The sequence below is a fragment of the Dendrobates tinctorius genome, unplaced genomic scaffold, assembly GCF_039654945.1.
Source record: "Dendrobates tinctorius isolate UK_male_01 unplaced genomic scaffold, ASM3965494v1 ptg000126l, whole genome shotgun sequence".
In the NCBI taxonomy this organism is placed as follows: Eukaryota; Metazoa; Chordata; class Amphibia; order Anura; family Dendrobatidae; genus Dendrobates; species Dendrobates tinctorius.
Window position 1 is genome coordinate 3842622 of NW_027361794.1, and position 27325 is coordinate 3869946.

Below are 27325 nucleotides of genomic sequence, written 5' to 3' on the forward strand. Positions count from 1 at the left end.
AAACTTTTTTCCAGTGTTCCCAATTTATTGCTTGGTCAACTGCTCTTACTTGTTACAATAAGCTTCATTGCAACAAGTATTATCACGCTATAAATAAATGGAGGAAGGTACCACGCTCCAAATTGCATAATAGTAGAAATGAAAGTGAAAGGAAATGATCTGCACCTCACACATAGACTAGATACTCAGAGTGTGCAGGAGATAGACTGGGAGGAAGAGGTGAATGAGCTTGGATAATGGCCGACACTGTCCTGCACTGACAGCGTGTGACGTCACAGGCTAAGGCTACAGAGCCTTGCTGGGGCCAAAAACCTAGTGCAGTGCAGGACAGTGTTGGCCATTATTCAGCCAAGCATCCAGAACGCTACCGGCCAGAGCTGTCCTGACTCTGCCCGGCTCTATTTACTACTCGCACCCCAGTCATCCGAGCTCGTTCACCTCATCCTCCCAGCTGTCACACACTTATTGAGCGCCACTGTGGATTATTCACTGTGATCGGCACAGCACCTCCATTCAGCTAAAGCTAGGGTAAGTCTGCATAAGTTCCATCACTGTTCATTAGTTAATTATTGCTGGCTTGGTAGATTTCTATCTCCTGCACACTCTGACTATGGGGTCTATGTGTGAGGTGCAGATCATTTGCTTTCACTTAGAGTTGAGCGACTTTGGTCGGATCTGGTTTCGTGAAACCCGACTGAAACAAAATTTGAGTCTGATGAAACTGGTCTGACTAGGGCAAAAAAAGTCAAGTTTTGTCTGAAACCCGACCCCAATGTAAGTCAATGGGGAATAAAAGTCGGCATTGAGCGGATGACATTCATCCACTCTGCCGACTTTTATTCCCCATTGACTTACATTGGGGTCGGGTTTCGGACGAAACTCCGGCTTTTTTTTGCCCTAGTCGGACCAGTTTCATCCGACTCAAATTTTGTTTCAGTCGGGTTTCACGAAACCAGATCCGACCAAAGTCGCTCAACTCTACTTTCACTTTCATTTCTACTATTACTGAACTGTCCTATGCAGTTTGTACCTTTCTCCATTTATTCATTTAACCCTTTCCTGACAGTAGAAGCACAATTTCTGTCTAGGTACCAGCAGCCCTGTTTTTCTATTAGTAGCACCAGTGTATATTCCTTTAAATATTGTTAACACGCTATGTTCACATGACTGTAATATTTGTCCAAGTGCTGTCTATGAAAAAAATAAACCCGACCTCAGACAGAGCTCTAGGATCAATGTTATGGAATTGAGCTTTTTAGATTACTTGAAAATGTCTGTGTGAGAAACATCACAGCTCCCACCGGTCTCTTCTGTATTTTGGATCAGACTTGACTGTTGACGCCTATGGGTGGGCAAAATAAAAAAAAAAATTGGATGCCATATATATTCGTCCAATTTTTCCAAATACATTTCCATTACTAACACAGGACACGATTTCTTCTTTAAAATTTTATTCACTTCAGATGTATAAAAATGGATGCCATGCAGATGGAAAGTCGTCTTTTTCTGGATGAAAATAACAATTTTTTTATACACTCATGTAAACTTCATCACATAAGCAACTGCTTTTATAAAGTGATGAAATTAATATGCAGAATTAAAGGGTGATCCGAAACCAAAGGTGACTTTCATACTAAATTTAATTCATAATCTAATCACTTTTCTAATAGTTAAAAAATTTCTAACATTCCCTCCTACTCTAACTTCCTGTCTGCTTGTGTTTTTTTTTTTTTTTAATTCCAATGACATTTGTTTGAGAATCCCAGTGCATTTTGTGGTACTCACATCATCAGAGGTCAGAGGCTGCGGTCGCTGCCACAGCTGCTTTTCCCATCATGAAATAAAGCGTCATCTGTTTCAGAGACTGTACTGGTCACTACCGGGTCATCTTGTATCCTTAGAGCCAGCAAGGGAGCGCACTGTCACTACATTCAAAGGAATATTGCACAGAATACTCATACAGAGTATGAATCAGAATTTACAACCGACGCATTATCAGATGAGCAGGACTAGCTGAGCCTCCAAAACAGACATGACTGATGGCGCCTAACTTCAGAGAGGGAGCAGAGGCTATGGCAGTGTCCGCAGCGTCTGCCCCCTGATGACAGCTCATTCGAGTGTCCCAGCATGCACTGGTGAATCTGAAACAAAATGTCATGGGACATTAAAAAAAAAAAAAAAAAAGACGGGAAGTCACAATGTAGAGGGTACGTTAGGGAATTTTTAATTGAAGTATATTAGAAAACATGATTAGATTACACTGAATAGATATACATTTAATATGAAATTCACCTTTGGTTTCGGACCACCCCTTTAAGTTCAGCCAATTGGTTCGGCTCTCCACAACAGTGCCAGTTTCTCATGTGGCCCCTTGCGAAAATTAATTGCCCACCCCTGCTCTGGAGGAATTTTGATCCACTCGTCTTTGCAGAATTGTTGTAATTTTGCAACATTGGAGGCTTTCCAAGCATGAAGCTAATTTTTAAGGTCATGCCACAGGATCTGAATTGGATTAAGGTCAGGACTTTGACTAGACCACTCCAAAGACTTACTTTTCTTTTTCTTAAACCATTCAGAGGTGGATTTGCTGGTGTGTTTTGGATCTTTGTCCTGTTGCTAACCCAAGTGCTCTTCAGTTTGCGGTCACGAGCAAACAGCAGAACATTCTCCATCAGAATTTTTAGGTAGACAGCAGAATTCATGGTTTATTTTACCACAGCTAGTCTTTCAGGTCCGGAAGCAGCAAAACAGCTCCAGACCATCACGCTACCTCCACCATATTTTACTGTTGGTATGATGTTCATTTTCTGAAATGCTGTGTTGCTTCTACACCGGATATAATGGGCCATCTGTGTATAATGGCTCTCACTATGATTCACTGTAGTTCCAAGGCTTTAGAACTGGCTTTATAACCTTTTCCAGTCTGGATTTCAATTGCTTTGTTTCACATTTTTTCCAGAATTTCTTTGGATTGCTTCATGATGTCTAGCTTTTGAGGATATTTTTGTCTACATCACTTTGTCAGGCAGGTCCTATTTAAGTGATTTCTTGATTGAGAACAGGTGTGGCAGTAATCAGGTCTGGGTGTGGCTAGGAATTTGAACTCCGCTTCCCAAAGATGTGATAAACCACAGTTAATTTATGTTCTAAGGTAGGAGGCAATCACTTTTTTGCACAGGGCCCTGTAGGTTTGTATTTATTTTTCCCTTAATAATAAAGACCTTGGGAGCGTGGCTTGGCTGCTGACCAAAATGTCTGCTTGTGAAAAGAGCTCTGTCTTGCCCTGAGCTGTTATAGTGGCATTTCCAGCACCACTATCACATATTCGGTCCTCCCCTGTAACCCATCGGCTGGTATCATGATCCACGGGAAAAGAAGCCATGAGCACCAAGGAAAACTAGAGTTTTACTTCACGGATGACTGAGGCAAAGATGGTACTGACACCCCGAAACACTCAGAGATAAAAATCCGCCTGCGACCCGGACCTCACCGACGGGATCAAGATCACTTTCTTCAGTGAGTGCAGCATCATCCGTATCTCCCAAACTGCAAAATCAATCGCCAGGGTCCCGCTTTAGTCACTTGGCAGAGGAAAATACAGTTCCAGATGAAAATATAGTTCTGGCCTTCGGGTAGAGGGATATCATTTCACCCTCAATAAGCTCAGCTAAACATATCGAACAAAAAATGGGAGACTTTTTTAACTCTCAACAATCTTGATGCCCACAATGAGCTGTCAGATGAGCTGGAATATATACAAACTAAACTGGTAGACATGGAGGATCTCTACCGCCTGAATAAAAGCTGAGGGGGATACCAGAAGATGTGCTTCTCCAAGGCTTATGGGAGTACTTTCAAGATCTGACTAACTGTACCAAATTGCTCCTCAAATGATATAATTGATAGAATTCGGAGTACCACGTCCAAAACATCTATCGGACTCTGTACCCAGAGATGTGTTCACACACATACATTCCTTCCACATAAAGGAAGATTTGCTACTTTTCTCTAGAAAGAAGGGTGAACTCCCAACTCTATTCTAACATATAAAGATTTTTTCGAAAGTATCGGCAGCTACTCTACGTTTTCGAAGATTCATGACCCTCAGCTCTGAGAAAAAATGAAGTAGCTTATCATTGGGGCTATCCGATGAAGCTTCTAATTAATTATAAGGGAGAATCATAGAATCATAGAATCGTAGAGTTGGAAGGGACCTCCTGGGCCATCTGGTCCAACCCCCTGCTCAAAGCAGGATTCGCTAAATCATCCCAGTCAGATGTCTGTCCAGCCTCTGTTTGAAGACTTCCATTGAAGGAGAACTCACCACTTCTCGTGGCAGCCTGTTCCACTCATTGATCACTCTAACTGTCAAAAAGTTTTTTCTAATATCTAATCTGTGTCTCCTCCCATTCAGTTTCATCCCATTGCTTCTAGTCTTTCCTTGTGCAAATGGCACATTGTCATTTCTTTTGAAGAATGGGAGTCTCTTATGTGCAACTGGAATGTTAAAATACCAGACCAACCCTCGTCCGATGCTACTACTATTCCTCCCCCATAAGAAGAAGCTAGCCGAAACGTGCGTCGGGGCGCCTCCCTGCAAACCAGGTTATGTATACCCTTTATATTTAAGTAAAATTCTCCTCTCTCACCTATTATCGGACTGTTGCAATCTTTGGTAGCATGTTTGCACCTGAACTATTTACTATATCTGAGCATAGTTTGTCTCTCCTTTATTAATATAGTCGATTATTGTAACACTTAGTAGCGTGTTTGCACTTTGATCTGTATATTTTCCTTTAACACTATGGTATTCACCTTATAATTTTTGCTAAGGGATATATTTAATGAGCACTAAGCACTTTACTGCCATCTAGTGGAGATATAAAGCAAACTAATATATACAGTATGTATAAAAAACCTTTGTGGGGGCTACATACTTCTATATACTTCTTTGTACTAGGTTATAAGCTATAGTGTTACTAACATAGAGCTGTATTTGTAAAAATCCCTTTTTTAGAGGTTTATATAAACATTTTTACTCTGTTAAATACTACATAGTCATTTATCCCTAAATAGGGTTGGTATATAATTTATATGCTATTTTTGCAAAATTTTGAATACTGAGCTTTAAACTTTTTTTAAAAATCTGTATACTGAAATTTCCAAATGCGTTGACCTATATAAGCACTAATTGAATCTACAGCTGTGGAAACTCTCCTTTGTGGAATTTTGTGATTTTTTTCATTATATGCTCTGAATATACTAACTTTGTTATGAAACTTGAATATTAGCTTATAACGTGGGTATTTATTCCTGTGGTTTCAGGTCCATATTTGTGTGTTTTACCACTAAAGATGAAAATTCTTTTTAATTTGTGTGTTAATTTTTGTTAAATCAAAATGATTACATTTTTCTTGGCTTATGCTTCCGTTAATTTATAGGTGATATGGTATTTTGGAAGTGCCTTTTGTAGCTAGGTCATTCCTTTTGGTTTTTAGTATTCATAAGAAGTATACTCCTTCCCTGTCCTCAGCGCTAGGAGTGCCCTAGCTCACCCTCTTCCCTGCATTACTTCTGATAGTGAAGATGCATGGACCAAGTACCTTGCCTTATGTCCTGAATCCACCCTCAGTCTGTACTCTTCCCCCATAGAGGAAAGAAGGGAGTAGTAGTGTACCGTAATACACCAACCAGACTAACAAGGTAATACAAACAGGGATAAAGGAAAATATCAATCATAAATATACTCACACAAACAACAGAGGTAAACACCGGGGAGTGAAGGATGGGGTAAAACTAAAGTAGGAGAAGGAGGGGTATTAGCATACAACCAAAATCTAGCAACAGTCTCCGATAAATCCACCTAGCACCTTCACACATAACAACCACAAACCACCATCTCCTAACCATGCAGCATAAGCTAGCTCTGGCGATGAGTGTTTGCCGGTCCCAGAGTATATAGCATAGGGGATTGGCTAACTGTGAACACGTCACTCGTTTTTCTATCTTTCTCATTGTAAACAGCCTTCTCTAAGCATAGTTGGTAGCCACTATCTATGTCCTATGTCCTGTGTTCTATAGGTACGTTTGCTGTATTAAATAGGTACTGTACATACTTGTTTATAAGCCGACCTCCCTAATTTTGCCACAAAATACTGGAAAACTTATTGACTCATGTATAAGCCTAGGGTGGAATCCATAGACTATGCCCCCATATGCTGCTCCATAGTTTTTGCCCCCATATGCTGCCCCATAGACTATGCCCCCATATGCTGCTACATAGACTATGCCCCCATATGCTGCCCCATAGAATATGCCCCATATGCTGCTCCATAGACTATGCCCCATATGCTGCTCCATAGATTATGCCCCCATATGCTGCTCCATAGAACATGCCCCATATGCTGTTCCATAGAATATGCCCCCATACGCTGCTCCATAGATTATGCCCCCCATATGCTTCTCCATAGATTATGCCCCCATATGCTTCTCCATAGTTTATGCCCCCATATGCTGCTCCATAGACTATGCCCCCATATGCTGCCCCATAGAATAAGCCCCATATGCTGCTCCATAGACTATGCCCCCACATGCTGCTCCATAGACTATGCCCCCATATGCTGCTCCATAGAATTTGCCACCATATGCTGACAAAAAAAAAGCCATACTCACCTCTCCTGGGTCCATCGCTGCTGTCTGCTGCTTCTTGTGTCAGTGACTGTTCAGCCAGCAGAGGGGCGGTGCGCACTAACCATGTCACGACCGCTGCCAGCGCCTGTCAGGGAGTTGTGCGACGCTGACACACCATTGAACAGGACGCCGAGGGTCGTCAGGATGGATAAGTGACACATAGTAACTAAGGACTCGTGGTCGGCCATTCCTCGGCCCTATAGTGACCGGTCTTTGCCGGAGTAGTCGTGTTCTCCCAAGACTTGTTTATGTGTATTTGCTCCCTAACTACTGTTATTCTGTTGATTGCTTTGCCTTCGTCAGGCTGCATAATTATACAACGTTAACAGGCTGCAGAGGTACAATTGTACCTTCATATATACCTCCACTGTGGGAAGACTTTGTCCTTTACTTGGTTTCAGAAACTAAAGTTCATTCAGCTACAAATGTTATGCTGATATCTATTGGCCAGTGTTGTTACTGCTCACTTATGTTGCTGTCAATTAAGTTGATTCAAACTGGGAGTGGCTAAGGATAAAACTCAATGGTGTAATGATCCATTGCCAAATGCACAAACAAAATATCGTAATGTCCTACAACAAAGAGGTGGCCCTGCAGCAATCAGCAACCTGTATACAGCAAAAGAGATATTCAAGTCAATCATAACTCCCGAGATGTGTGACATCATATTACGAGAAACGAATGGAAAGGCCAAGAGAGTTTTTGATGCTTACAACAACGAACTGGTACAACGTTTTCCTGATTCTTCTGAACGGCCACCACAAAAACATTCAAGCAATTTACTGAAACTGAACTCCATGCATTTTTGGGCATACTGATTGCTGCTGGTGTGCACAGAGACAGCAAAGAGAATCTGGAGGAAATGTGGAATGTTGATGCTCTGCCTCTTATACGTGCAGCCATGTCTCGTGACCGCTTCAAGATGATACTCAGATTTATCAGATTTGATAACGAAAACACGTGCAGAACGTGTGCAAACAGATAAAGCTGCACCAATACGGGACATCTGGACCATGCTGAACAGAAATCTGAAGAGAGCCTACAAGCCATATAATTGTATCACCGTCGATGAGCAATTATTTCCATTTAGAGGCCATACTAAATTTACCCAGTATATACCTTCAAAACCAGCTAAATATGGCATAAAGATTTTCTGGGCTTGTGACTCATCAAACGCCTACCCATTACAAGGTCAGCTCTACACTGGGAAACCAACTGATGGTCCTCGACAAGTAAACATTGGTGAACGAACAGTATTGGACCTAGTGAGCTCGTATAAAGGCTCTGGAAGAAATGTCACCACCGATAACTTCTTTACAACCATGGAACTAGCTAAGGTATTGAACTCCAGGAACATGACACTAGTTGGTACAGTGAGAAAAAACAAAAGGTTCCGACCTAGCAACATGCAGCCTGCCAAAGAAAGGCCTGTAAACTCGACAAATTTTGCCTACAATCATGATGCAACAGTCTGTTCGTATGTACCAAAGAAGAACAAATCAGTCGTGATTCTATCATCTATGCACATGACGGGAGAAGTTGAAGAGACACTAGCAGCCAAGCCAGAGATAATAAAATACTACAACAAAACAAAAGGCGGAGTTGATGTTATGGATGAAATGTTGGGAGAGTACACTGTGAAACGACGAGCATTACGTTGGCCTCTGGCATTTTTCTACAATATGATTGACGTCACTGGGTTTGCATCCTACATCATCTACAGAGAACACAATCCAAGCTTCAGGACAAAGGATCAACGAAGAAAGTTCCTGAAAGATCTCGCAAATCAGCTGGGTATGCCTGCAATTGAAGATCGTAGTACAAACCAAATGATGAGAAACCATTTTCTTCGAGGTGCAGTAGAAATGGTGCTTGGACGATGCATTCTGGTAGCGTCGCAAGCAGCAGCTGGCCCTCAAATACCTCATGGTAATCGTGGACCCTCCCCTGTTGTTGGTAGTTGCTATGTCTGCCGAGACCTGAGGCGAAAACAACGTAAGACTAGAAAGTCTTGTGTGGTTTGTGTGAAACCCATTTGCGATGAACACTCGGTAGCAAAGACAACATGCATAACTTGCGAAGAAAATCAATGAAAAAAGTTTTACATTTTCTTTTATAATGTAAATGAACAGTTTTTTTACTTGTTTATAATAATAAAATAGCATTATCATTAAAAAAAAATATTATTCTTTTTTCCTTGCATTATCTTCATTCAAAATATATGAGGGTACATTTGAACCTATGCAGCTTGTTATGGATGCAAAAATATCTCGACCCCTTATCTCGGAAGGGGGTGGAGATATTTTATTGAAATTTGGCCAATATATTCTGGACCAAAACTGCAGAGATGTCACGAAATTTCAGCCCTCTACGGCTTTTCGAAAAAAGTTATTGCAATTTTAAAACGGAATAGGTACAATTGTACCTACTCAGCCGGACGAAGGTTAAAATAACCCTAATGGCATTTATCTATAAAAGTTACTGTATAAAGTTTGATCTGTCTCGCGTCTCGTCACTGCGTCCTGCGTACCTGCTATTACCACACCGCTGTAGAGAATGCGCCAGGACTTGTAAGTATGATCTCTGACACCCCCGCTCCCCCACTGACCCCCAGGTATATGACTCGTGTATAAGCCGAGAGGGGGACTTTCAGCCCCAAAAAATAGGCTAAAAATCTTGGCTTATACACAAGTATATACGGTAATCGTCAGCTTGTTTATTACCTCATGTTACTGTGTATTGTATTTATCTGTATTTTATGCACTGTTATACATTCTGAAATGCTCCTGTTATTGCATCTTATAGTTTCACCCTTTCCTGTCACAATCTACAATCCATAAAAGAAGGTTACCACTTTACAGCCTCTTTTCTTAAAGAAGACAGTCGGTATAGCTACATGTCTCATTACACACCGTGTTAACGTGTATGAGGACAGCACAACGCCGCATAGGGTGATTATGTGTTTTACTTTCCAAAAGGCAAATTAGAAAATTCGAGAAAGTCCCCATAGGTGGGGTGTAAATACCACAAGTGTCGGGCGGATGGAGAGCAGCCAATTGTCTCTTCCATCCCCAAGGTACTGATAGCCGACCATATTGGAGATAGGATGTGCCACAGTTTGTAGAGAGACAACCTCTGAAGGATTCAGATTAGGTGAAATATGAGGGATGATCTCAAGGGCCCAACTTTCCATCAGCCGAATATTATTGGAAAATGTATTTATTTGTAAAGAAGCATATGAGACATCGTAGAACAATGGTAATCTTATAAAATACAGCAATGAGGCTTCAGATGAGCAATGAGTTTGGGGGGACAGGGGTCTCCAATTTCACACTACTTCTGTTAGGAATTGTAATGGATAACGGGATAATTACGTTATAAAGATACAAAGCAGAAAAGGCAAAACTTTACCCCTCTGGTTACAAAGCCGAGACTAACACAACCTGATAGCAGATTTATTTTATTTTTTTGCCTTTTGATTATAACATTTTATTATTGGAACGGAGTGAAATCCGTCACATATTACTCATGTCACTTTTATATCACAAATACTTCTCAGGTTACAGACATATAAGATTATTAGTAATAAGCTGTAATATCAGTGCTATAAAGATACAACAAATACAGTAATAGTCTCAGGGCACAGGCCACATCCTACCAATTGCACACATCTAGGGCCGGTGTTAGCAGCAGGCAGACCAGGCAGCTGCCTAGGGCCCCAGCTCCTTCAGGGGCCCCAACCAGCAGTGTGACGCTAATAGTAGCACATCACGCAGCAGCTATGGGGCCCGTGAGTCAGGGGGCCTGCCTGCCGCCAGCTCTGACTCCCCCTGTGCTGCATTCAACTATACCGGCGTCTATGATGCTCACTCTCCCATCATTCCCCTCTGCCTCTGACACTATGGGTGCGCGATGATGTCACTTCATCGTGCATCCACTGTGTGCCGGTCAGTGCAGCTGCTGAGATCGAAGCTGAGATGGGAGCAGCACGGGGCACGAGGATGAGGTGAGGATTGTGTGTTTTTTATTTTTTAAATATATCAGTGAGTACTGAACTGTGGGGCCAATCTCGGGGGGGAGCTACATTATGTTCTATGGGGGCGCTGTATTAGATTTTATGAGGGAGGATTGCATCATACTCTTTGGGGCTATATTCTATTCTATGGGGAGGTGGGTTGTATTATATTCTATGGGGGCTACTTTATATTCTATGAGGGAGGATTGCATCATACTCTTTGATGTAGCTACATTATATTCTATGGGGAGGTGGGCTGTATTATATTCTATTTGGGGCTACATTATATTCTAATATTCTATGGGGGGCTGTATTATATTTATTATATTCTATGAGTGGTGATTGCATCATACTCCAGGAGAGGGCTACATTATACTATGTGAAGGGGGTACATTGTACTCTATGGGGGACTGCATTATATTCTATGGGGGGCTTCATTATACTCTATGAGGGGGCTACATTATATTCTATGGGGCTGCATTATACTCTATGAGGAGGGCTACATTGTATTCTATGGAGGGGCTACTGTTGTGAGTTCATTCTCTGGTTCACCAGTTGTGAATTCTCCTTCCAGACTCCCTCTGGTGGTAACAGGAGGTAGTGAGGCTGATTTGATCGGTGGAGATCTGCCACCTGAGAATGAGGATGACGATTGGACCTCAGGAGTCTCAGATTGGATTTAAGACAGTCGACGCCCTATTCAGTTGCTGGTGATTCCTTCCGGCTTGTCAGCTCTTGGTTTTCAGCTCTGTTCCAGTCATCTAAAGCTAAGTTTTTCTGCTAATGTTCACACTTGATTTTGTTGGTCCATTCAGTTTTTTTGTGGTCAGCCAGCCCCGGCTGGGGGCTGTGCTGAATTTCCACTCTTATTTATCAGTATTTTGCCAATTTGCTTTTTGTCCCTTACTAGTTTGGTCTCTTTTTGCTCTGTCTCAGAATATTTCAGAGTGCTGATATAGTGGGAGAAGTCTAGTGACTTCAGGGTTAATGTTGCTATCAGAAGTGTTGGACATTATTTTTGTAGGGTTTTTTCAGGATGCAGACAGTGTCTTTCCTTTCCTTTCTAGTTAGTTTGGGCCCCATCGTTTGCTCAGCCTATTTTCCTGCCTGTGTTTGTGCCATCATCTTGTTTCACTGTCAATACATGTGTGGGGGCTATCTATTCCTTTGGGGTCTGCTCTGGGGCAGTTTTCCCCTTTTCATGCTTCAGGCTTATTTAGTCCTCCGGCTGTGACGAAGTGTCTAGGAACATCGTAGGTACGCGCCACGGCTGCTGCTAGTTGTGTGGTAGGATCAGGGATCTGCAATCTGCATAGTTACCAACCGCTCTGGTTTTCTGTGACTTAGCTTGTTTTGCTTTTTTCTCTTCGGTGACCCATTCATAACAGGCTGCATTATACTATATAAGGGGGCTGCATTATATTCTATGGAGAGACTGCATTACATTCTATGGAAGGTTGCACTATATTCTATGGGGGCTGCATTATACTCTATGAAGGGGCTGCCATATATTCTATGGAGAGGCTGCATTAAACTATATGAGGGGGCTGCATTATATTCTATGGAGGGTTACATAATTGTATGGCGGGGCTACATTATATTCTGTGGGGTGGCTGCATTATGCTCTGTGGGGTTGCTGCATTATTCTGTATGTGTTCTGCATTATACTGTATTGAGGGCTATGGGTAATACATTATACTATATGAAGAACTATGGGGTGTATTATGCTATGGGAAGTGAATTGTACTACATGGATGACTATGGCGGTGCATTATACTATATGGAGCACTATGAGAAGTGTATAATACTATATGGAGGACTGAGTAGTGTATTTTAACCCCTTCACCCCCAAGGGTGGTTTGCACGTTCATGACCGGGCCAATTTTTACAATTCTGACCACTGTCCCTTTATGAGGTAATAACTTTGAAACGCTTTCATGGATCCCGGTGATTCTGACATTGTATTCTTGTGACATATTGTACTTCATTATAAAACTAAGGAAAAAAAGGAAGCGCAATAGGGTCTTATCTGGGTGGAAAAAGGAATAAATTCAGATGGAATCTACTCACCTATTCCAAGAAAGATATAAGCATATAAGTCTGTGTCAGCTTGCTGCACGCCCGAAGGTCCACAACGTGACCGCCAAATAGAACTCCTTTTGGATAAAATATTCAGGCTTACTGTGCGCTGCTGGACCAGGATAAAATCACCACATGAGAAGTTTAACTCTTTATTCCCAACGCGTTTCAAAGTGTGAACCACTTCTTCCTCAGGGGATGACATATAGTGAACAGTTACAGCTTGCTCTGGTTAAATACATAAAATGTTTGAATTCGGGCGCCAAAAGCACATGTGATGAAGGGACAGATGTCAAAGTTCAAGGGTTAATAGAGCGCAAAATTCTATTACAATTGTTAATAATGCTTGCAATTCTAACATTTTTGATTTCTATTACAGAGGAATAAATATAAAAAAAACATTTTCACATAAGAAGTGAAAGAAAAAAGAAGAAAAGGAGAAAGGGAGAAAAAAACGTTTTGCATGCTGAAAAAGTGCCAGTGAACAGAACCCATCAGTGGAATGTCACAATCCAGAGACGAAACCACTAGGCTAAAGAGGATTTCGTTTGGGAAAGGAACGCATCAGTCAGAAAAAGGAAGAATTCGAAAAATACATTGCGAAAGGATATTTGTTAAATTGCATAAAAGTATATAAGAATCTTTTTATTTATTAAAAATAGGAATATATATAATAAAAATATATAATAAAAATGTAAAAATACGTTGGGATAATGCATGTGTGAGTAAAAGTTCCTAGTCTGGGATTGGGAATATACCTGGATAAAACATCAACATAATTCATGGTACATGGAAATGAAAATGGACCTACAGAACTGACACTCAGAAATCATTACATGGAAATGAGTTCGCCTCCCGAAACCAGGGGCTGCATGAATTATATGAAAATATATAAAAATCTTTTTATTTATTAAAAAATGTAAATATATATGATAAAAATATATAATAAAAATATGTAAAAATACATTGGGATGGTGCATGTGTGAGTAAAAATTCTTAATATGGGGTTGGAAATATACCTGGATAAAACATCAAAATCATTTATTGGTACAAGGAAAAGAAAAAGGACCCACAGAAATGTCACTCAGAGATTATTACATGGAAATGAGTTCGCCTCCCGGAACCAGGAGCTGCATTTGGTATTAGCAATATTTTTTGAAAACAATTAATAATTCATAATTTGAATTAGAACGCTCTACTATAAAAAAGGAAAATCGCAAAGAGGTTTTTTTGATCTATAGACTAAATACATTGAAACCTAATGGTCTCAACGAAATTACAGAGGTCTTTCTATAAACTCTTTTTTCAATGGTATATCTTTTCTTCAACAATTATTTGGAGTATATTCAGAGTGAAGTCGTTTTATATTTTCCAAGGGTAACAGGACCCTAAAAGTTATTGTGCAATTTGTCCTGAGTACGCTGATACCCCACATGTGGGGGTAAACCACTATTTGGGCGCATGGCAGAGCTCGGAAGGGAATCAGTGCCATTTGACGTTTTTGGCTGGAATTGAGATCTGACACCATGTCGCGTTTGGAAAACCCCTGATGTACCAAAACAGTGGAAACCCCCCACAAATGACACCATTTTGGAAACTAGACCCCCCAAGGAACTTATCTAGATGTGTGGTGAGCACTTTGGCCCGGGCGTGAAAATAAAAAATTCATATTTTTTCCACAAACATGATCTTTTAGTCACCAATTTTTTTTATTTTCCCAAGGGTACCAGGAGAAATTGGACCCCAAAAGTTGTTGTCCAATTTGTCCTGAGTACGCTGACACCCCATATGTGGGAGAAAACTACTGTATGGGCACATGTCGGGGCTCAGAAGAGAAGTAGTGACGTTTTGGAATGCAGACTTTGATGGAATGGTCTGCGGGTGTCATGTTGCCTTTGGAGAGCCCCTAATGTACCTAAACAGTGGAAACCCCCCACAAATGACCCCATTTTGGAAACTAGACCCCCTATGGAACTTATCTAGATGTGGGGTGAGCACTTTGTTCCCCCAAGGGCTTCACAGAAGTTTATAATGCCCGGGCATGAAAATAAAAAAATCGTATTTTTTCCACAAACATGATCAATTAGTCCCCAATTTTTTTATTTTCCCAAGGGTAACAGGAGAAATTGAACCCCAAAAGTTGTCCAATTTGTCCTGAGTATGCTGACACCCCATATGTGGGAGAAAACTACTGTATGGGCACACGTCGGGGCTCGGAAGGGAAGTAGTGACGTTTTGGAATGCAGACTTTGATGGAATGGTCTGCGGGTGTCATGTTGCCTTTGGAGAGCCCCTAATGTACCTAAACAGTGGAACCCCCCCACAAATGACCCCATTTTGGAAACTAGACCCCCTAAGGAACTTATCTAGATGTGTGGTGAGCACTTTGAACCCCCAAGGGCTTCACAGAAGTTTATAATGCCCGGGCATGAAAATAAAAAATCGTATTTTTTCCACAAACATGATCAATTAGTCCCCAATTTTTTTATTTTCCTAAGGGTAACAGGAGAAATTGAACCCCAAAAGTTGTCCAATTTGTCCTGAGTACGCTGACACCCCATATGTGGGAGAAAACTACTGTATGGGCACATGTCGGGGCTCGGAAGGGAAGTAGTGACATTTTGGAATGCAGACTTTGATGGAATGGTCTGCAGGTGTCATGTGCTTTTGGAGAGCCCCTGATGTACCTAAACTATTGAAACACCCCACAAGTGACCACATTTTGGACACTAGACCCCCCACGGAACTTATCTAGATGAGTGGTGAGCACTTTGAACCCCCAAGTGCTTCACAGAAGTTTATAACGCCCGGGCGTGAAAATAAAAAAATCATTTTTTTCCACAAAAATGATATTTTTGCCCCCAATTTTTTATTTTCCTAAGGGTAACAGGAGAAATTGGACCCTAAAAGTTGTTTTGCAATTTGTCCTGAGTAGGCTGATACCCTACATGTGGGGGTAAAACACTGTTTGGGCGCATGACAGCTTGGAAGGGAAGGAGCACGATTTGACTTTTTCAACTCAGATTTGGCTGGAATTGAGATCAGATGCCATGTTGCATTTGGAGAGCACCTGATGTGCCCAAACAGTGGAAACCCCCAATTCTAACTCCAACCCTAACCCCAACACACCCCTAACCCTAATCTCAGCCCTAACCCTAGCCCTAACCCTCGCCCTAACCCTAGCCTTAACCCTAGCCCTGGCCCTAACCCTAGCCCTAACCCTAATGGGAAAATGGAAATAAATACATTTTCTTTTAGTTTTATTATTTTTCCCTAACTAAGGGGGTGATAACAGGGGGTTTGATTTACAATTTATGGCGGGGTTTTATGTTTGGCAGCTGTCATATGCTAAAAGACGCTTTTTATTGTAAAAATAGTTTTTGCATCACCACATATTGAGAGCTATAATTTTTCCATATTTTGACCCACCGAGTCATGTGAGGTCTTATTTTTTGTGGGACGAGTTGACGTTTTTATTGGTACAATTTTCGGGCACGTGACATTTTTTGATCGCTTTTTATTCCGATTTTTGGGACGCAGATTGAACAAAAACCAGCGTTTCATGAATTTCTTTTGGGGGGGTGCGTTTACACCGTTCCGCGTGCGGTAAAATTGATAAAGTGGTTTTATTCTTCGGGTCAGTACGGTTACAGCGATACCTCATTTATGTCTTTTTTTATGTTTTGTCGGTTTTATGCAACGAAAACTATTTTATATAAAAAATAATTAGTTTTGCATCGCTTTATTCTGCGAGCTATAACTTTTTTATTTTTTCTTTGATGACACTGTGTGGTGGCTCGTTTTTTGCGGGACAAGATGACGTTTTCAGCGGTACCATGGATATTTATATGCGTCTTTTCGATCGCGCGTTATTGCACTTTTTGTTTGGCGGTATGATAAATCATTATTTTTTGCTTCATTTTTTAGTTTTATAGGGCAGGTCGTTACGGACGCGGCGATACCTAATATGTGTACTTTTATTGCTTTTTTTTATTTCCAAAAAATAGATTTATTGGGGGAATATTTTATTTTTTTCTAATTTATTTGGTGATTTTTTAAAATTATTTTAACACTTTTTTTTTTTTAACTTTATTACATAGTCCCAGGTGGGACATCACTGTCCTGTGACAGATCGCTGATCTGTCACATCACAGATCACTGTGACAGATCAGCGATCTGTCACAGGCACTGCTGCAAACTTCCTCATGCCTGCGCTTTGCAGGCACTGAGGAAGCCAGCTCACTGCAGGCCCCCGAAGGCCCCGTCGCCATCTTGGATTTGGGGGCCTGCAGGGAAGCATGAAGGGAGCCCCCTCCCTGCCGATGCTTCCCTTTAACCCCCAGTACACCGCGATCATGTTTGATCGTGGTGTGCAAGGGGTTAACGAGTCGGGGCTGATCGCGCTAGACGTACTATCCCATCCATGGGCATAGGGGCCCGGGTCCCATGGACGGGATAGTACGTCTGATGTCAGGAAGGGGTTAATATATGGAGGACTATAGCGAGTGTATCATACTATATGGAGCACTATGGGGCACATTATATTATGTGGGGAAATACAACTTCATTGGGAATGTGAAATACCTATAAAGATGGCACTTATCAGATTGCAGATCACTGTGGGTATGTACAGTGCCTTGCGAAAGTATTCGGCTCCCTGGAACTTTTCAACCTTTTCCCACATATGCTTCAAACATAAAGATACCAAATGTAAATTTTTAGTGAAGAATCAACAACAAGTGGGACACAATTGTGAAGTTGAATGAAATTTATTTGTTATTTCAAATTTTTGTGGAAAGTCAAAAACTGAAAAGTGGGGCGTGCAATATTATTCGGCCCCTTTAACTTGATACTTTGTTGCGCCACGTTTTTCTGTGATTACAGCTGCAAGTCCCTTGGGGTATGTCTCTATCAGTTTTGTACATCGAGAGACTGTTCCAAATTCACCCATTTTTCGGCACATTATAAAGAAACATGAAGGGAGACTTTCATAATTACATTTCATCCTGCAAAAATGAGTCCTTCATGATAAAATAATATTTTATGATTTTTGGAAAGGAAAAAGGAAAGACATTGGAAAAATGAAAAATATCCCAATCTCCAAGGGGTTAGGAGGCATCACCTACAGATCCCAGGAATGTACATTGCACATCAGTAGTGTTTCCTACATCTCCTCGTTCCCTGCAGAGGTCGTTAGGATGGTCACCTAAGGCTCTTTCTAGCCTGGAGGGGATGGATCTGAGGAAACCGTATTGGAAATCCGGTGTCATAAACACATAAATGAGTGGATTCAGGCAACTGTTCAGACAAGCCAGGCTGGTAGTGATAGTGTGCAATGTATAGTATGTTATGTAATGCCAATAATAGGATGTTATGTAATTTACATAATACCGTAACATTAGTGGTGAGATGTAATATGGAAACCAGCAGATGAAGAAACACGATATTACAGCGGTGATGATCCTGGAGGATCTCTGAGATCTCTGGGATCTCTTACTTTTTCTAAGTTTGTAGAAAATGGTGACATAAGAGGTGACGATGATGAGAAACGGGATCACCCACATTATAACCAACCTGACCCACTGAATGGTCAGATGTAACTCTTCGTTATAAGGATATATGTAATAACGTACACACCATTCATCTAGAAGACGTACATGGTATCTATGTACATAAAACACTGCACCGGCCACAATGAAGCTCAGCCCCCAGATGATCACTGCGGTGATTCTCACCAGGCTACGAGATCTATGAACTTTGGCCCAGAATGGCCACATGACGGACACCCAGCGGTCAATGCTCATGGCTGTCAGGACGAGAACACTGGCGCTCATGTTCACATTAAACAGAACAATGTTCACTGTGCAATATGTAATGTCTGTGTGGTGGAAGAAATCTGCAGCCCACTCAGCAATTCTCAGGGGGAGAGATGTGCAGCAAAGGAAGTCCGCGATGGCCAGGTGGAGGAACCACACGGCACTGATTGTGTTCTTCATCCTGAATCCGGCAATCCAGATGACTAATCCATTACCGATAATCCCGAGAGCAAAAATAATGCTGAATAATGTAATGGACGACTTCATCATAATGTTCTCATAATAATCTCTCTTGTAGTATTCATCAGGTGATCTGAGAAGACAGAATATTAGGGAAATGGAGAATTTATAGTTTCATCAGTTTCTCCCTTGTACATGGAGGACGAGGAAGGACATCAAAGTGAGTTCATAATGTGGAGCTAGAGGTCACCCCCACCATATCCCCCATTGTATAACAGGAGGTCACAGGACTCAATATTCCTCATTATTTGCCCATAAACACCTAAGAACCTTTTACAATTCCTGTGAGAAAATGTAGGAAGGGTAATAAGACTAATCTGTAATATATATGACTGTACAGTGGGGCAAAAAAGTATTTAGTCAGTCAGCAATAGTGCAAGTTCCACCACTTAAAAAGATGAGAGGCGTCTGTAATTTACATCATAGGTAGACCTCAACTATGGGAGACAAACTGAGAAAAAAAAATCCAGAAAATCACATTGTCTGTTTTTTTTTCATTTTATTTGCATATTATGGTGGAAAATAAGTATTTGGTCAGAAACAAAATTTCATCTCAATACTTTGTGATATATCTTTTGTTGGCAATGACAGAGGTCAAACGTTTTCTGTAAGTCTTCACAAGGTTGCCACACACTGTTGTTGGTATGTTGGCCCATTCCTCCATGCAGATCTCCTCTAGCGCAGTGATGTTTTTGGCTTTTCGCTTGGCAACACGGACTTTCAACTCCCTCCAAAGGTTTTCTATAGGGTTGAGATCTGGAGACTGGCTAGGCCACTCCAGGACCTTGAAATGCTTCTTACGAAGCCACTCCTTCGTTGCCCTGGCGGTGTGCTTTGGATCATTGTCATGTTGAAAGACCCAGCCACGTTTCATCTTCAATGCCCTTGCTGATGGAAGGAGGTTTGCACTCACAATCTCACGATACATGGCCCCATTCATTCTTTCATGTACCCGGATCAGTCATCCTGGCCCCTTTGCAGAGAAACAGCCCCAAAGCATGATGTTTCCACCACCATGCTTTACAGTAGGTATGGTGTTTGATGGATGCAACTCAGTATTCTTTTTCCTCCAAACACGACAAGTTGTGTTTCTACCAAACAGTTCCAGTTTGGTTTCATCAGACCATAGGACATTCTCCCAAAACTCCTCTGGATCATCCAAATGCTCTCTAGCAAACTTCAGACGGGCCCGGACATGTACAGGCTTAAGCAGTGGGACACGTCTGGCACTGCAGGATCTGAGTCCATGGTGGCGTAGTGTGTTACTTATGGTAGGCCTTGTTACATTGGTCCCAGCTCTCTGCAGTTCATTGACTAGGTCCCCCCGCGTGGTTCTGGGATTTTTGCTCACCGTTCTTGTGATCATTCTGACCCCACGGGGTGGGATTTTGCGTGGAGCACCAGATCGAGGGAGATTATCAGTGGTCTTGTATGTCTTCCATTTTCTAATTATTGCTCCCACAGTTGATTTCTTCACTCCAAGCTGGTTGGCTATTGCAGATTCAGTCTTCCCAGCCTGGTGCAGGGCTACAATTTTGTTTCTGGTGTCCTTTGACAGCTCTTTGGTCTTCACCATAGTGGAGTTTGGAGTCAGACTGTTTGAGGGTGTGCACAGGTGTCTTTTTATACTGATAACAAGTTTAAACAGGTGCCATTACTACAGGTAATGAGTGGAGGAAAGAGGAGACTCTTAAAGAAGAAGTTACAGGTCTGTGAGAGCCAGAAATCTTGATTGCTTGTTTCTGACCAAATACTTATTTTCCACCATAATATGCAAATAAAATGAAAAAAACACAATGTAATTTTCTGGATTTTTTTTTCTCAGTTTGTCTCCCATAGTTGAGGTCTACCTATGATGTAAATTACAGACACCTCTCATCTTTTTAAGTGGTGGAACTTGCACTATTGCTGACTGACTAAATACTTTTTTGCCCCACTGTACATTCAGATACCTCCCAACTTTTGAACAACAGAAAGATGGATAGGCCATACACATTTTGACCACTCCCTAATCCACGCCCACTTGCCACTTCTTTCTCCCCAGGTAGGAGCAGTTGTCAGAGGGTCGCTGATAGTGAGGGACAGTTAGCAGATGCCCGAGACTGCAGGATGTAGACCCAAATCTGAGACTGTCTGCTGTATCTGGGACAGTTGTGACTAGAGATGAACGGATGGATTCCCAGGTCTCTTATCCAGGTCAGTGCTACCTGGTGGCTGGACAGGAGGCCGTGAATCTCTAACCTTCCAGCGTCCTCAGCGCAGCTTTTGATTCCCCAAGGCTGGAGCAACATCATCTGTGCGTCCTGCTCATATCTAGTTGGGACTTGGGGATTAGTTTTTGTTCCTTCGTTCACAGTGGGAGCCTCCAGAACTTTCTCATCCGTATGTAGCGACACTATACAACATCCGGCTTTTTTTTGTCTGTACGGTCGTGTTCACACCTTGTGGAAATACTTTGTTTTTTGTTTTCTGCAGGATCCGCACCAAACTACACAATAACAATCTTCTCCCCCTATTTGATGTGTTCTGGGTGCAGATGTGAAGCCGCGGTTTTAATGCGCTTTTTACAGTACAGAAAAGAATTAATTCTGCACTTAATACAGTAAAGTTTTTGCAGCTTTGTACCTGCGTTTTTATTAGGCTCCACATAGACTAGAGAAAAAAACCCCAAATTTGCACAGATCAGCCACGTCTTTGGGCTAACAGTGGTGCAAAAGCGTTGCAAAAATGCAGGTATTAGGTTTTGCTGAATTTTTGGTGCCAAAACCTGACGAAGTAGAATGACATTTGTTTTATGCACTGCATGGGCAAGAGACAAATGTACCCTGATAAAAATGCAGCAAAGAATGCAGCAAAAACTACGGTAAGCAAAACCTGATTTTTTTAAAGCACATTTCTCACTGCCAAGCAGAGCAGGTTTTGCCTGCAGAAAAAAAATGCATCAAAGATGCAACGTGTGAACATAGCCTAATACAGAAGCAAACAAGAACAAAATAAAAGCGTGTGGGGTCTGGCACGCATATTTCTGCAGCATAAGTATCACTGCAGCAAAAGTGTCTTGAAGCTGCAGTTATTTCAACGGATGAGAATTAAAGTCCACCTCCTCTCTTCACACAGGTACAATCTCTGCTACAATCCCTGCTTGCTGTCATCTGCTGCAACATTTCCTTTAATGGTATATAACAGTGCCTGCTGAATGTTTGCTAAATTCATTTGTTTGCATGTATTTACTCCATTCACTGCTAGCAAGCAGCCTGACTGGTACAACTTCCCACCTCTGTTGCCTCTATTTCTCTGCTGCAATATATCCAAATGGTACAACTCTGTACTTCTGCTGCTTTACCATTTTGCTGCATATTTTAATGTGCTTGCTAAAGCTTTGGTATAATTCATTTGTTGCACTGTATGTAATACTTACTGCTTTAGATCCGTGACTGGGGCCTCTCTAGATCTTATCAGGTGGAAGGCGCTATAGCATATTGACACAGCATGGTCTAGTGCCTTTGATCATATAACCATCCCCTGGTGTGCTGGCCCCAGCTGCCAAATTATACCCAATCAGCTCCCACAATCCCTCTCTCATGACCCTGTAGTGTGGCCTATATATGTAGTAGTTCCTAAGGGGAAGCATGCAGTGTGGGGTGCAGCACGCAAGCATCCCATAAGCAAGACATCACAGAAGCTAAGCATCAGCAAAACGGCAGTTATAGATCACAGAAGCTAAGCATCAGGAAAACGGCAGTTATACATCACAGAAGCTAAGCATCAAGAAAACGGCAGTTATACATGGCAGTTAGGGCAGGAGTCAGGTAACCCACACTTTGCTCTCCCCTTTAACCATGTGCTTTATTTTTATCCTCCTGTGTTCCCTTTCCATCCACATTCACCACCCTATCCTCCCTCCATCACGACTCATACACATCAGCCCCTCTATACTTCCCTCTCCCATGTACAGCTCCCATGCACTCCTCACCTTCCTGAGAAACCTCAGCCCATCTTGCCCAAACACATCGCAGAAAAAAACTACTTACAATTCCAACAACTATTTGCTCTTTATCTTCCTACTCCTACTGATTTCAGGGGACATTGCCCCCAACCTTGGCCCACCATCCCCCAACCCCTACCTTACCTCATATCGAAACCATAATAATCTTATTAATATTACTTGCACTCCCTCATCTCCATCTTTTAATTGCACCCTCTGGAATCCACGGTCTGCTTGTAACAAGCTTCCTTTCCTACACAACTACTTTCTGAACAACTCTCTTAATCTGTTGGCCCTCACTGAAACCTGGATTCAGGATTCTGACACTGTCTCTCCTGCTGCCATTTCCTATGGTGGCTTACAATTCTCCCACTCCCCGAGACCCACAAACAGACATGGTGGTGGAGTCGGCATACTCCTGTCCCCACAATGCACTTTCCAGTTCATCCCCCCAGTTCCATCACTCTTATTCCCTGCTTTTGAGGTCCACACCATCAGGCTCTTTCATCCCCTTTCCCTCAGAGCAGCGGTCATATACCGACCCCCAGGCTCACCCATCCACTTCCTTGACCACTTTTCAGCCTGGCTGCCGCACCTCATGCCCTCAGAACTTCCAACCCTTATCCTGGGAGACTTCAACATCCCCATTAACAGCCCTATTTCCACATCTGCATCCCAGCTTCTATCACTAACCACCTCTCTAGGCCTCTCGCAGCTTTCAACCTCTGAGACACACAAGGACGGTAATACCCTTGATCTGGTCTTTGTCCGCCTCTGCTCAATCTCCCACCTAAATAACTCACCGCTTCCGCTCTCTGACCACAACATTCTTTCCTTCACACTCACAAATCCTCGCCCACCCCAGCTCACTCCTACCTACCACACAGTCAGAAATCTACAAGCCATTAACCCTCAGACACTTTCAGACTCCCTACACTCATCACTGTCCCCAATCTCCTCTTTTTCCTGTCCTAATCTGGCTGTTCATCACTACAATGACACTCTTAGAAGCACCCTTGACCAAGTAGCTCCCCTCACCCTCAGAACCTCCAAGCACAGAGTAAAACAGCCCTGGCTCACATCGCAAACTCAACTTCTCCAGCGATGCTCTAGGAGTGCTGAACGCCTATGGCGAAAAACCCGCACACCAGAAGACTTCATCCACTTCAAATTTATGTTAAGAACCTATAACACTGCCCTTCACCTCGCCAAACAGACCTACTTCACCACCCTGATCTCCTCACTAGCCAACAACCCCAAGAAACTTTTTGACACTTTTCACTCCCTCCTCAGGTCAAAAGCACAAGCCCCTATCACAGACATTTGTGCTGATGACCTGGCCTCCCACTCTACAGAAAATATAGATAATTTCCGTCAGGAAATCTGCTCCCAACCACCAAGTGCTGTGACTCCCATCCCTTCCTGCATCTCCCCTGGCTCACTTTCCACATTTGATCCCATCACAGAAGAAGAAGTCTCCTGACTCCTCTCTTCTTCTCGTCCGACTACATGCACTACCGACCCCATTCCCTCACATCTCCTCCAGTCTCTCTCTCCAGTCGTCACAACTCACCTAACTACAATCTTTAATCTCTCACTCTCCTCGGGCATTTTCCCATCCTCCTTCAAACATGCCATCATTACTCCATTACTAAAGAAACCCGCTCTCGACCCATCCTGCACAAACAACTACAGACCAGTTTCCAATCTCCCCTTCATCTCTAAACTTTTGGAGCGCCTAGTTTACTCCCGCCTTATCCGTTACCTCTCCACTCACTCCCTTCTAGACCCTTCACAGTCCGGCTTCCATCCCCTACATTCGACTGAAACTGCACTCAGCAAAGTGACCAATGACCTTCTGGCAGCAAAACGTAATGGTAACCACTCTCTGCTCATTCTTCTTGACCTATCTGCAGCTTTTCGATACTGTTGACCATCATCTCCTACTCTCTAGGCTCCAGTCACTAGGCATTAAGGACACTGCTCTCTCCTGGGTCTCTTCCTATCTCTCTGACCGCTCCTTCAGTGTTTTGTTCTCTGGCAACACTTCATCTCCTCTTCCTCTTGCTGTCGGGGTACCTCAGGGCTCAGTCCTTGGCCCCCCTCTCTTCTCTCTCTACAGCCCTAATTGGACAGACCATCAGCAGATTTGGCTTTCAGTACCATCTTTATGCTGATGACACACAACTATGCACGTCATTCCCCGACCTTACCCCCTCTGTACTACAGAACGCCAGTGACTGTCTGTCCGCAGTCTCCAATATCATGTCCACTCTCTATCTGAAACTCAACCTCTCCATAATTGAACTTCTTCTGCTCCCGCCATCTACTTAATCGGACATTTCCCTCTCCGTGGGTGGTACCACAATAACACCCCGGAAGCAGGCGCGCTGTCTAGGCATTATGTTTGACACCAATCTCTCCTTCATATCCCATATACAATCTCTTGCCCACTCTTGCTGCTTACACCTAAAGAACATCTCTAGAATCTGCCCTTTTCTCACCATGGAAACAACAAAAACCCTCACTGTAGCATTGATCCACTCCCGCTTGGATTACTGTAACGCTCTATTAATTGGCCTCCCCGTCCCTCGACTATCCCCTCTCCAGTCCATACTTAATGCAGCAGCCAGGGTTGTCCATCTGGCTAATCGGTACTCGGACGTGTCCTCTCTTCGTCAGTCATTACACTGGCTGCCCATTCATTATAGGATCCAATTCGAAGTACTTGTTCTCACCCACAAAGCTCTCCACGGTGCGGCACCCCCCTACATCTCCTCCCTCATTTCTGTCTATCGGCCTAGCCAATCGCTGCGCTCTGCAAAGACTTTTGACTAACCTCTGCATTAATCCGTACCTCCCACTCCTGACTCCAAGACTTCTCCTGTGCTGCTCCTATCCTCTGGAATGCTCTACCCCAAGAAATTAGGACTAACCACAATTTGCATAGTCTTAGGCGCTCCCTCAAAACACATTTGTTCAGAGCGGCTTATCACGTTCACTAATCAAAGTCATTCTATGTGTAAGTGTGCGTGTGTAGCCCATTCACTATATCCATCCATCCTTCACTCCCTCAAGATGGATGGACCTTCATTGTAAATATACAATTGTAAATACACACGTGTACTTTGTATCTCCCTCACCTCATTGTAGATTGTAAGCTCTCACGAGCAGGGTCATCTTATTTCATCTTATTTTGCTTTATTTATTGTATTGTTAACGTTGTTACTTATGACTTGTGTTTTGAAACTGTTAAACTGTAAAGCGCTGCGGAATATGTTGGCGCTATATAAATAAAGATTATTATTATTTGTTGCATTGTACTCAATACTTACTGCTGTATATCCTTGTTGGGGTCAGTAGAGATGTTATCAGGTGCAAGGTGTTACCAGCATAAGGATGTAGCCAAGCCCTCTGCCTCTGATTGTCTAACCTCCCCTGGCATGCTAACCAATTGCTAATTTATCCCAAATTAGTTCCCACAATACCTCTCACCTGATCCTCTACTCAGTCCTATATATTTAATAGCATCTCAAGGGGTGCCCACACATGTGGGGTCTGGAACGCTTATTTCTGCAGCATAAGTATCTTGAAGCTGCAGCTATTTCAACCGCTGTTAGTCATGGCAGGAGTCAGGACCCCACACTTTGTACCTGTCTCTTTTGGGTATGTCTGCTGAGTAAGCACTTATTTCTTGGATCTAGCTTTTCTATTAACCCTCTTACTCCATCACCAGGCTTACATATGTCCTCGCAGTGTTTGCTCCATTAATCCTCACTGTCCTTCACTATCCCCAAACCCCAGCACCCTCTAACCAAATAATCATCTCCCCTTCCCTCTTTCCTCCCCACCTGACCTCCTCTGCTGACCTGCTCCTAAACCTCAAATCTGTCCAAATGAAACATAAAACAAGCCACCCACTCTCCTCCCATCTGCTCTCCCTTTCTCTGCTTCTCCTCACTGCTGGTGACATATCTCCGAATCCCGGACCCCCACAGCTCATACCCCCATTACTACCTGTCACGGTCACATGTGTCAGGACGCAGATGTTTCCGCAAGGCGGACCCATAACACATGTGACCCTGGATACACCGCCTCCAGTGGGGCGCATTTAAATAATAAAACGTGCCGGTGGATACGCCGCCTCCACCTGGCGAATTTAGGTATTACACGTTATACAATAATCAAATAATAAAGGGGGAACCTGGGTAACTTTAACAATGGTGGGCCCTGCGATAGGGAATGGGGGACGTGGAGACCTCCTAAGCTCCCCTGAGCCAGTGTCCCTGCACTCCTTACATTCCCTAAACAGGCTCCGCACCTGTCGCCGCACGCGTACCTTAACGCCCTTGCTCACCCTGACCCTAAACCCTCACTAGGGAATGGGTCGGTGCGGAGACTAATCCCACCACTGCACTAATAACACACATGAGGAAAGAGACAATACAGGGCAAACACCACTTAGCTTTGCTCTGTTGCGTGCGCTCCTAGCAACAGAGC

At 42.8% G+C, this 27325-nt stretch overlaps 2 protein-coding genes across 2 annotated transcripts in view; both read right to left on the reverse strand.

Annotated features, from left to right (window-relative positions):
• LOC141047266 (uncharacterized) overlaps positions 1-27325 on the reverse strand; it is an 801716-nt gene that overhangs the window by 481343 nt on the left and 293048 nt on the right. The window lies entirely within an intron of this gene.
• Positions 17611-18872, reverse strand: LOC141047354 (C3a anaphylatoxin chemotactic receptor-like). The gene has a single exon (XM_073542407.1). It carries the CDS (start codon positions 18868-18870, stop codon positions 17893-17895), a length of 978 nt encoding a protein of 325 aa, XP_073398508.1. The 5' UTR covers positions 18871-18872; the 3' UTR covers positions 17611-17892.

Excerpts from the sequence above, each read along its gene's own strand:
- LOC141047354 (XM_073542407.1), bottom strand. The coding sequence starts at position 18,870 with ATGATGAAGTCGTCCATTACATTATTCAGCATTATTTTTGCTCTCGGG.